Below are 12,582 nucleotides of genomic sequence, written 5' to 3'. Positions count from 1 at the left end.
TGTGTGTTGGATCTACTCACTGTACAGAATGTGCCGCCCGTTATCTTCAGAGTGAAGCCTACAGTAAAATCCAGCTCAGAAACAGTCACAGTGCCACAGTCAATAGTCTAGAGAGGGACAAACATGAACAAAACTTCAAACATCTTATAAAGTAACAGAGATGGCTAAAAAGTTGGAAGCAGTAGAGGTCACAAATACGGTTCTTGGACAGCTAACACTGGATATCAATAGACATTCAAGACCATTTTAGACACACTTTTTGTTGATAAATTATATGACCTAAACTGAATCTCAACTTAGCAACATAAGGGCACATAATATATTGGAGCTCATGCACTAGTTTTTAAGTGCTTGATGGAATAAAACATTTTAAAGAACACAATACAACAAGTAAATGATACTTTACATGATACTTGCTGTAAATAAAAAGCTAGTAATGTAGGCCGAATGCAAGAGGATTGGCATAATGATTACTACTTTTAAATGATCAATTACAATTATTAAATTTTAAAGATAAAAAAATTGATTATTAAATGATTTAAATAATTTAATTTAAGATTGTTAAATAGAATTAAACCTCTACATGACAAAAAATGCAATAAAAACCCTTTAAATATCATGAAGCAGTAAATGCGTCTAGTTTAAGTGGAAGACGTGTCATTAAATGTTTTTAAGAGGACTCCATGCTAGAATGTGTTCATTTAATGGAACTCTGACCACCGTTAAATGGCGCTATTGGGGTGGGATCAGTGAGATAATGGAAGTAAGATGTGCATAGTTTCAGCACAGAGAGGAAATGATGGATTTCTGCATTTCATTTTCATTATTGCTTGTTTGAGCTATTTAATGATCAATGTCAGGGAATATAATGAAATTCAGCCCCCATGGTTGAACATACGGGTAAAATTGGTCACATTTTTCTGAGAATAAATTTGCAAAAACTTTGTTCAATCTACTCTTAAGCCCTGTTTACATCTGGTATTAAGATGCGTTTTGGTCGATCGGATCAAAAGTAGACGAGGGAGACACATTCCCTGTTACACCTGGTGTTCTAATCCGTCTCTTTTGTCCACTTTAAACCACTTCTGTCCACTCCTGATTTCTTAAAAAAAAAAATCGGATCTTTTAAATGCAATTGCTAACGCAATTTACATATGAACGCGACAGAAAATGACAGAGAAACACAAGAAGAGCATCAGATTTAGTTTCTGCTCAGACAGTTGCGAGACCAGCCGAACGCTGTGAGTGAGTGTTTGAAACCAGGAATGGTGAGAGAACATTGAGCTTGGTACATTTTTCATTTTCAAACTAAACTTAGGTCTTCAGGCAACAAAGTTTAAATCCCGTCTGGCTAGTGCGCTTCTCATAATGTTTACGCATTAGGTCAGTAGGCGAAGATTAGACGGTCTTTTGGGGCGGTTTGAACACATTAGACCACATGAGCATTTACACTATGAAATCAATCCGGTGTAATGTGTTTTCGACTACCTCTGGAAGTGGTCAAAAGTGGACAAGCTCAAAACTTTTTAAACCCCGTTTACACTTTAGCGTCGTCCACTTGTGATCGGATCAACCAAAATGCATCTTAATAAATAAACGGCCTAAATTATAAATAAACAGGGCCTTAGTTTTTCTGTTAAAAATTGATCTACTGTTTCATCACATTTCAGTGTAACTATACAGTTACAGTAACAATGTAACTCTCGTGGAAACACCTAAAAAAAAAATGATAAAAAAAAAACAGAACAAACACATTTATTAGTGTTAATTAGTGTTTGCTCAGATTCATTGGTGGCATCTTCCACTTAAATATTTTTGGAAAAATCACAGGAAGATCAACGTTAAGCATACGTGTGTTTTTCCTCATAAGTGTTTGTACAAAGCCATGGCAGGCAGTGATAAGTAATGGTGAAGTTTACCAAGGAGGACTTTAAATAAGGATTAGAATAATCAATCAGCCATTCTGTCACAGACGGCCTCCGAGGCTTTACTTCCTCTCAAACGTCTCTCGCTCTCTGCTCACAATCTGTCACTCCCTTCTCTTCATCTTCTGCTCGATCCTACCTACGTTTTCCCCCTCCTCCCTCTATCTGAAAACAAGGCCACAACACAGGAAATTGGCTTTCTGTCTAGCCCAGACTCAATTAATTAGGGATTCAGGTGAGCTAATGACTTGCACCAAATCCAATAAGACAGTCACCATTATATAGTTAAAAAGAGGGGATTAGTAACCAGATAACTCAGACGTGTAGGAATAGTTCATCCAAAAATGAAAGTGACAGTATAAATCACCATCCACTTTTGTTGTATGGAAAAGAGCAGCTTGGTTTGGAATGACCAGTTTAATTTTTGGGTAAACTATCCCTTTACACTATCATTGGGGTCGGTAAGATTTTTAAATATTTTTGAAAGAAGTCTCTCATGCTCACCAAGACTGCATTTATTTGATCAAATATACAATAAGTATAGTAATATCATTAATAAAACAGAAGTAGTGTGAAATATTATTGAAATTTAAACGAGCTATTTTCTATATAGAAAAATATATTTTATAACGTAATTTATTTCTGTGATGGCAAAGCTGAATTTTCAGCATCATTACTTACAGTCTTCAGTGTCACATGATCCTTCAGAAATCAGCTGATTTAGTGCTCAAGAAACATATCTTTATATTATCAATGTTGAAAACAGTTGTGCAGCTTAATATTTTCGGGGAAACCATTATATTTCTGAATAAAAGTATTAATTTCTTAAAAAAATAGAAATCTTACTGACTCAAAATGTTTGAAAAGTAGTGTATGGAGGCCAACCCATCTGCGCTGTGATTTTATTAAAAGTGAATATTAACATTTACATGAGTTCATTTGGCAGACGCTTTTAGCCAATGAGACTTGAGGAACATCACAAGCACAAAAGAGAATATGTTTTCCCTGAAGACGCACTATTAAATCTCAATAGATGACATGCTTCACTGGGCCATTTAGAATTAACTAATCATTTCGCTGATAATTCCCTTCAGACTTTCCTAGAAAGACCCTAATAAAGTCTCTCCTCTTACCTTAATCACTGCGGGCTCTGAAATGACCGTCTCGGGCTTCAACACCTCCACTACAGCTTCTGGTATCACAGCCTTCTTCATACACATCATCTTGAAGCCATACACATCATCCCAGAATGCAATGCGGTCACTGTGTTTCTGAGTGTCCCCCACCGCCGCCAGGCTGATATTGCATCGGTCCGGAAACACTGAAAAGAAAGATGATAAATGAAAGTGAGTAAAAGACATCAACTGCAGGGCTTACATATGATATATGTTCAAAGTCAAACGAAGCCCTCACAAGTCAATACTTTACATGACAAGAACATTATTCATTAAGCAGACACTTTCTTATCCAAAGAAAGTGACTCATGGTACATATTTTACTAATGGGCCATTTACTCTACAACATTTTCAACGAAAAATGTAAAACTTTTTGGCCGTTCGTTTACACGACAACGCCATTTTGGGGGCCTGAAAAAGCAAACTTTTGAAAAAGGGTTTCTAAGTGCAAGTTTTTGAAGACAATACTGTTATCGCTTCCATGTAAACTACAAAAACCCCAATTTGTGAAAACGGTGACGTCATGCGCATGCGAATTACGTGTTCAGTCTATAGGCGTGTAGGGTTTCTTTACAAAGTGACATCGCCAACTACTGGCCTGGCATGAATACTACAGCTTTTGGTAACACTATTTAAAGGTGACGTAATTACACATTACTACATGTACTTACTATAGTGATAACAGTAAATTATGCATAATTACAAGTAACCAAACCATAACCGTAAATCTATAGTAAGTACATGTGGTTAATTAATATTACACCGTACTAATTTGAGTAAGTACAATGTAACTACATCACCTAAATTGTAACCCAGCGTTTTAGTCATTTTTACATCCATGTGAACGGGGATCGTTTTGACAACGTTGTCGTCCTTATCAAAAAACTCAATTTTTTTCCCGTTTTTAGTACATAGTTGTTGTGAAAACGTACCCTTAGATTGAGCTCCTGAATCGCACCTTCTGGGGTTTAAACCCACAACCTTTGGCTTACCGGTCCGGAACCACTAAGCCATGTAACATCCATTAAAAGATTTATGCGCAGCTTTTCAGATCTCTGGTGCAGTGGTTAGCTCACATGATCTAGACATATCTGGGCCACACTGCTCCCAGGGAAGCTGGTTCGAGTCCATTAAACTCGAAATGACTCCAATTAAATGTCCTACATTTGTAAACTTTGACTGCATATTAATTTGTTGGCATTAAATATACAAGCACTGAATGTTTGAACAAATTCACTGGCATGAATCAAAGGGGAAAAAAAGGCAAAAGAAGAAAAATCTCTCACAACTACTTGGAAACATCGGTTTGAATGTGCCACAATTATGACAAGGCATAAAGTAGATTAATGCACCTATCAATATACTTTTCAAACAAGGAAATTGCAAACTGTAAATGTGTTTGACACCGAATAAAAAAGCCAAGATACTTTCAATTAAGGCTGAAGCAGTATAAATAACTAACTAAAAATATGACTTGTTTTTACAAAAAATTGTGGTTTTATGTAACTGATAACTAAAGCGTAAGGAACGGCTGGACATTGTGTGGGCGTATTAGACCTCATCCTTTACACAAATGTGCAATAATGAGCACATCTATCATGAAATGGTAAACCACAGCCCTGACGCTCTCATTCAGTAATGTTTCAGTCGTTTCCAGCGCTGGCAAATGTCCCTGTGTGATGATGTTAATGGTTACCAAGCACATGCTTCTGGCACAAAAATCTAAATTCAACTGATAGTCATAATCATAAAAACTCTGCATCTATCAGTTCTTAATGTCCTTTACGTTTGGCCATCAGAGACAAACTAAAAGCTGCAGTGCGTTTACTGGAGAAACCAGACATGAGACATCACTGATATCTATACTAAACATCAGGAGATCCTGAATGTGTAAATCATTTGTTTTCCCTTCTCTCAGTCTTACATTCATGTCATTTTAGTTGCATGTGCATAAAGGGAAATCAGGGCAATTGTAAGATTAAATAGATTTTCAATTACAAACAAGCCTTATTCAGCATGTGTGCATTACGGCTGGAATACACTACACAACTTTTAAAAGATGAACAGATTTTAAAACACTAAGCATCATACGCTTGTTGACTTTGTAAATAGTTACAGAAAAAAATTGGGCATCATTGACTAAACAATTGAGGATCACACACTACCAGACTTAAGACAAATTAAAACAATATGTGTTCTAAAATCGGCACAAAATATCAAACATTTCCATAAATCGGGGGGGGGGGGGGGGGGGGGGGGGGAATTGGCAACACAGTTGACAGAAAACCATTGTTTTTCTTCTTTTGGCAGAAAAAAATAAGTGATGTTTATAACAAATTGTCAACAAAAAATAGATTTCTAGGTATAAAATGTTTTTTTGTTTGTTTGTTTTTTGGTTGTATATGGCTGTATAGCACTAGTAAAAAAATATTAGTAAATCATTAGTGCATTTAATTTATTTTAAATAATTACATACTATAATAATTAAATAACTGAAAATATGAATCTTGGGTTAGGGTCACCTTAACCCTAACCTTGACTAGTTAAATAAAGCTAAAAAAAAGTTTTTTTTAAAAATATTACAAATTACAATATTTAAACATAGTGTGCTATATATAGTATTATGTAATATGGCCAGATGTTTATTGAAAAAAATATTTGACATAATAGAACACAAGAAAATCATCTTAATGTTTCTTTAAGATGTGTTGGGTGAAAATCAAAAACAGCCATTTCAGAACAGACAGTCCCATTAACTCTGTCCTACGCTTCAAAAGAGAAATCCATGATAGACTATATCTCACCAACTTTGTCTGACCTTTAATCAAGGGTTAAGGGGCACATTCACTCTCCTGCGCCATAATAAAGTGTGTCCCATCAAAATCTTGTCTCCCGTGTGACAGAATCGTGACTGGCATATTATAACCTCGAAGGTACCTTAAAGCCTTCGCTGTGACCCTGTGGGTGTCACGTAGGGTGAAAAACCACACACGCGCACACACACACCTGGAGTGGATTTGTCACCTCATTTTCTCTGATTAGTGGCGCTATGAGTGATTGTCTTGGGAGACGCATGTAAGCACTGATTGGGTGGTACACAGGACCGTCCCGCACCTGAACAGGGAGGGGAGGCTAGAGAAAGAGAGAGAAGGGGGCGATGGTGAGAGGGGGGGTAGTGTCCCAAGATTCATAGCTTTGACATCTGCGTCCTTCTCGACTCGGTGCTCATGGCCCGTTTGTCAAGCACCCCCCCCTCCGGTTCCTCTTGAGGGCAGCCGTGAAAAAGAGGGTAGTAAAAACAGGGGGTGGAAAAAAAAGCATCCAGTGATGAGAGCGAGAAAGCACAGACCACGTTTCAGGATGAAGAGAAAGGTTAATAATATGAGGATGGAGAGAGAGGGAGAAACGAGGTTATAGTGGCAGTGGTAAGTAATGTTGATCTGACACAGTGCAGAGCTGCCACATGATGGGCCATTATATCAATCTGCTTCACACCAGGTATACATGGCTGCGGGCTTTCCGACTGAGCTGAAAAATAGAAACGTGCTGCCTCACTGGACGACTCAGTGCTATTCCGCCTGTGCCTCTCACATTTCTGGATTTCCTAGCACATATATGCATAAAAATGTATTTTCAAATGTTGATGGCTCATCTTGCATGCAACAGATTTTGTCCAATAAAATTGGAATGACAATGTGCATCGAGGTTGCATTAAATTAAAGTAAAAGTAAAGACATTTCTACTGTTACAAAGTATTTTTTATTCCAAATTCAGTTTGTTCTATTCATCAAAGAATCCTGGAAAAAAAATGTATCATTGTTTCAACAAATTGTGAAAACTGTACTGTGATGTCACAGAAATGGAGTGAAACAGTTTCTCGAACAAGAACAAAAAAATTTATAGGGCGGAGCTTGATTTTGTCCATTAGAAATGGATTGGATAGTTGGGGTTTGCTATTGCTGTGATGTCATTTTAGTGCCAGTAAACGCATCATCAGAGAAGAGAAGCAATGTCACTGCACATGCTTTGATTAAATATTACGAAAGCACATGAATTAAAAAAGGTAATGATGTGCACAGAAAATAATTTATAATACGGCAGTATTTCATTATCCATCTATCTATCTATCTATCTATCTATCTATCTATACACACATATCATTTATATATATATATATATATATCTGTTAAGAACAATTATTTGGAGGTCCCTGAAAAGTACTAAAAGAGTTAATAATTTTATCCCTTAAAACTCATCTTTGATCACCAAAATGACATATTTAAGCGTTTTATCCTTGAAAAGTTTCTTCATGCCTTAAAATAGCTTGAATATAACTCTACACCCTTGCCTCATTTAGTATACGCAGTTCTATGAATATGAAAATTAGCCCCGCCTCCACTCACTCACACCAGCTCAGAGATCCACTCGTTGATGATCACTCTCTGACGTGATTGGTTACCAGGTGTGACGTCAGAAACACCAGCGATTTCAAACCGTGGTTTTGAGACTGTCTTTGGTTCACTGCAGTTTTAAGAAGAAAATACTCAGCAATGGTGCTGACTCATGAATTTGAACATGGTTTGTATTAAAGCATATTAAAAATGCCACATAGACATATAAACAACATTAAAAGCTGGATTTTCACCACAGGGGGACTTTAATAGAATAAAAAAAAAGCGACTGGAGTCATTAAGTGGAATCGGAATCATAACTAGAATCGTTAAATTCCTAACAATTCACATCCCTACCAATCCTCAATCCCATGATGCTGTAAAGATCAGGAGAGTGTAACATTTCCTGTGTCAAGATCCTTGAAGTCATAATTCATCCAGTCAGCGTGTGCACTGCGTACCACCGAATCTCCTCAGCATCTGTTCACTTAAACCTCCACAGTGGACAAGAAAATGACGCAGAGCCACAAGACACATGCAGCATGTTTAACATCCACTTCCACACCGTCCACAAGCTTAGTCTGAGTGCTGCAGTTTCCCCAACAATGAAAGAAAAAGATGTTTGTTTTCTGGTATCTAGAAGGTGAGTCCCCAAGGACTGCTTAGTTATTCATCAGTTGCTTTAATTTATGTTTTATTGACGCAAATCAATATGTAGTAAAAGGCAGCGCAGCATGCAGGGTGTGAGATAAGAGAGAACACCTGGAAAACACGCAGAACATTATGCTGTAAACTAAGCAAGTGTGAAAGGTGGTTCAACAAAACTGCAGTATAAAGAAAGATTGTGGTGGCATGACTTTTGCAAATATAAAAGTATCCTAAACTGCACTGAATTATAAGGAGTTAAATGCAGTGTTTCCTGCAGCATAGCAAAATAAATCTTATTTAATAATTATTTTTTCCTTAATGTTTATCTAGAATCGCGATTTTTGTGCAAGAATGATCATTTGGAAGTTAGAATGAGTTAAAAATCATAAATAAATCAGCAATGTTTCAGTAAATGTTCACAAAAATTGTTTGCTATAATAAATATTAAATGAATTTAATTATGTCCATTGGAAATTGATTGGACAGTTGGGATTAGCTATTGCTGTGATGTCATTTGAGTGACAGGTTGCCCCGCCCTCGTGCCAATAAACGCATCATCAGAGAAGAGAAGCGATGTCACTGCAAATGCTTTGATTAAAGATTACGAAAGCACATGAATTTTAAAAAAGTAATAAAGTACGGCAGTATTCCATCAAATTCTATCCATCCCTCCATCTATCAATCTATCACGAATTTAAAAAAGGGGAAAAACAGATTTTCAAAAGTATGTAGGAAAAACTTTAAAAATAAAAACATATTAATCTACATTAATGGTTTGTAGCCACCTTTTTTAAGCCACATTACAACCACCAAATTCTCAACACACTTCTACACCTCCATTTTTTTATTGGTTATGGTCAGGATAAAGGGGGAGGCTAAATAATGTTCAACACCACACCATTTTCATGATAACACCTCTTTGTAATGTCCCTGCAAGGGAAACAAACACACACATGCTAACTCATCTTTCATCGTTTTAGACAGCCCTGATTCAGTCTGTATGGAATCCTCCTATTAAAATAAATGAGGTCTGTTTGATAGACCTTGAAAATAAAACCCCACTATGAGAGATGGGCTCACTGTGTCCCATAAGTAAAGCAAACTATTTGTAGGTCTGGCCAATGACCTCCCAGATATACCCCTTATCTCAGAATGCTGAAACATGCGCATTGGACTCACCCAAACCATCTTCTGCAAGGTACCGATCCCTGGCGTAGAGCACAGAGTCTAGCATTGACTCAAACAGAAGGAAGTAGCCCTAAAAAATGACAAAATGGGGGAAAGATACACATATAAAAGGCCAGTGATCACATGCATTCGGATGTAATATTGGAGCAATGCATCACATTTTAAAATTTTACGCTAAATACATATATTCACCTTGCTTTTCTAGTTAAAAATGACATGTTTTGGCGTTACATGAATTTCATTTTTATTATACTTCCTTAAATTCAAATTGCAATTCTGAATCATGTTTGCAACATCAATTCACATTCAATAAAAAAAATTGCATTCTTGTTAAATTCTGAATGGTGCACAACCAAGTGTTCAATGAAGCAGCATTTCTATCCCATATGGGATATCCATTATGAGATAAAAATGCTGCTTTATTTGCAAATATTTTTGCTGAAATTAAATATGCAGTAAGTTAGACACAAGCTCTTTTGACTTAGGACAGCAAGAAACTGCCCAGATTAGGACACACTAGCAACCACCCGAAACACCTGAGCAACAGAACATCTCTCAGAATCCCTTAGCGATCGCCTGGCGATCACGACTTCTGCCTGAGCACAACTCACACTTTTTAGTTTTCTTCAGAGAACGTAAGCAAACTAGTTTCAAAAGTAACATTTGGCATTCATCATTCCCCTCTGGCCCTCACACATGCATCCGCAATCACATTCAAACCGATATCAAATGCAAGACCTCTGGATTTATGAGACCTTAACACAGCACCCTCTTTAAACATATGCATGGCCCCCCAGCATCCCGTTTTATTGCACTGACCCCTCACTGACACCGGTTCTGCATGAGTAGTTGGCACGTCACCTCCTGAGTTATTCTATTATCGCTCAGTCTCGCTGGACTCATTCTGGACAGTCATGAGTGAAACAAGGCTGCTTCATGCTCGTTCTGAGTTATCTAAAAAAAAGGAGGCATAATCAATTACAGAAGATATATGTGATGGATGTGCCTAGGATGAGGGGTAACAGTCTTCATCAGCATGGTCTTCTGGTGTCTAGTTGGTGCAAAAGTCACATCGAATCATAAGTGAACCACTAGAATATTTTAAGAATGTTTATATATTTGTACTGGAAGACAAAAATACTGAGGAAGAAAATATTATTTGCATGTAACATTAATGCCATGATGTTATGAATTTAAGACTTTCTGCTCTGATTTGACCTGCAGAAACCCTATATTTGTTGAAGTCTGTTGTTAAAGCTCAAATGAGCACTTCTGTAAACCATAGGCTGAGGTCAACTGGCCCGGCACCCTTAAAAGTCATGTGACAGCGGATCTACTGGATCTCTCCGGGTCGTTTTTAAACTGACTCAACATTAGAGTGATGGCTAAGATTCTTCATGGTGTAATTTAGAACCCAATTTCACAGTCGGCTGCCTCCACTGCAGTGAGAGAGAGAGAGAGAGAGAGAGAGAGAGAGAGAGAGAGAGAGAGAGAGAGAGAGAGAGAGAGAGAGAGAGAGAGAGAGAGAGAGAGAGAGAGAGAGAGAGAGAGAGAGAGAGAGAGAGAGAGAGAGAGAAGGTGGGATTGCTGTATACACTATCATAAGATTTAAAAAATATATATATAACTTATTTATTTAATATAAAAAATGACAGTAAAGACTTAATTCATTTATATATATTATTTTTCAAATTAATGCTGTTCTTTTGAACTTTCTATTAATAAAAAAATCCTTTAAAAAAAAGTATCACGATTTTCAATCTTTCCAATTTCGCAATCTCTGCAATCAACGGCCTTATGAATCCACTGTTTCCTGAAAACACTGCTTTCTTAAATACTTCTTTTTTATTATTATTACAAACTACAAGCTGACATCCTACAACTTCTCCTCAAAACTCAAAATGTGTACAGGCACAGCATCTGTGCATCACTAGGTACAATCCCACCAAGAGAAGCTCTAATAACACACACTGGTGGTAAAGAGAGTCAGTGCAATATTAATGGCTGAATGAGGCCAAAATGCAGATCGATTCATTAAGCCATGTGGAGGCGGGGCAGAATTACATGAATGCAACTAATGAAATGCTAATGAAAATTGGACAGCAGCATTCATGAACATTTAACAAATTACCTCATAAACACACACGCATACAGATGAACGCTACTTTTTTCCACTTAGATTTTTCTAGATGGAGCAGAGAATTCATTTAACTACAGTTCACATAAAAATAAACTGAATGACTTCTGCCTAAATCCTTTACGTGTTTGACTGACGGTAAAAAAAAAAAAAAAAAAAACTAGAAACATGAGTCAATTAAGTCAAGAGTCTGTTTTAGAGCTTGGTTCTGTAATTTGTTTCTTGTGAACATCAGAGAACAGTGTTAGTCTGATGGCCCTCACTGCTCTATAAACAGCTGGCATCTGCAGTATTCAGCCACGGCCAACGTCATGAGCATTCAATGAATAATCCTCTCAATTACTGTACTACCATATCAATCCAACTCCCAGGGGCTGTGTAATCTACTTACACTCAATTCGACAAATCCAAAGCCAGAAACACCAAAGACAGAAATGGTACAAACTACACAGCATAATGAATTCAATGCCTGAGTGCTAACCTTATTACTTCACAATGTGTTATTATGATGTTTGTGCGTGAAAATCCCAGTAGATTAGCAGTTTCTGAAATACTCAGACCAGCCCTTCTGGCACCAACAATCATGCCACGTTCAAAGTCACTCAAATCACCTTTCTTTCCTAATAAAGTGGCCGGTGAGTGTATACACTCACCGGCCACTTTATTAGGTACACCTGTCCAACTGCTCGTTAACACTTAATTTCTAAGCAGCCAATCACATGGCGGCAACTACGTGCATTTAGGCATGTAGACATGGTCAAGACAATCTCCTGCAGTTCAAACCGAGCATCAGTATGGGGAAGAAAGGTGATTTGAGTGACTTTGAACGTGGCATGATTGTTGGTGCCAGAAGGGCTGGTCTGAGTATTTCAGAAACTGCTAATCTACTGGGATTTTCACGCACAACCATCTCTAGGGTTTACAGAGAATGGTCCGAAAAAGAAAAAACATCCAGTGAGCGGCAGTTCTGTGGGCGGAAATGCCTTGTTGATGCCAGAGGTCAGAGGAGAATGGCCAGACTGGTTCGAGCTGATAGAAGGGCAACAGTGACTGAAATAACCACTCGTTACAACCGAGGTATGCAGCAAAGCATTTGTGAAGCCACAACACGTGTAGCA

General features: G+C 37.5%; 1 protein-coding gene across 1 annotated transcript in view; it reads right to left on the bottom strand.

Annotated features, from left to right (window-relative positions):
• Positions 1–12,582, bottom strand: part of prmt3 (protein arginine methyltransferase 3) — a 58,504-nt gene that overhangs the window by 24,585 nt on the left and 21,337 nt on the right. Inside the window, exons 11-13 of the mRNA XM_056259211.1 lie at positions 9,319–9,397; positions 3,059–3,246; positions 21–107 (exon numbers count right to left, since the gene is read on the bottom strand). Coding sequence (XP_056115186.1) covers positions 21–107; positions 3,059–3,246; positions 9,319–9,397 — 354 coding nt within the window. The remainder of the gene's footprint in view (positions 1–20; positions 108–3,058; positions 3,247–9,318; positions 9,398–12,582) is intronic.

Source organism: Rhinichthys klamathensis, unplaced genomic scaffold (assembly GCF_029890125.1).
Source record: "Rhinichthys klamathensis goyatoka isolate OS25496 unplaced genomic scaffold, OSU_Roscu_1.1 h1tg000165l_1, whole genome shotgun sequence".
In the NCBI taxonomy this organism is placed as follows: Eukaryota; Metazoa; Chordata; class Actinopteri; order Cypriniformes; family Leuciscidae; genus Rhinichthys; species Rhinichthys klamathensis.
Note: the sequence above shows the minus strand (reverse complement) of the source record. Positions and strands in the feature narration are given on the sequence as shown.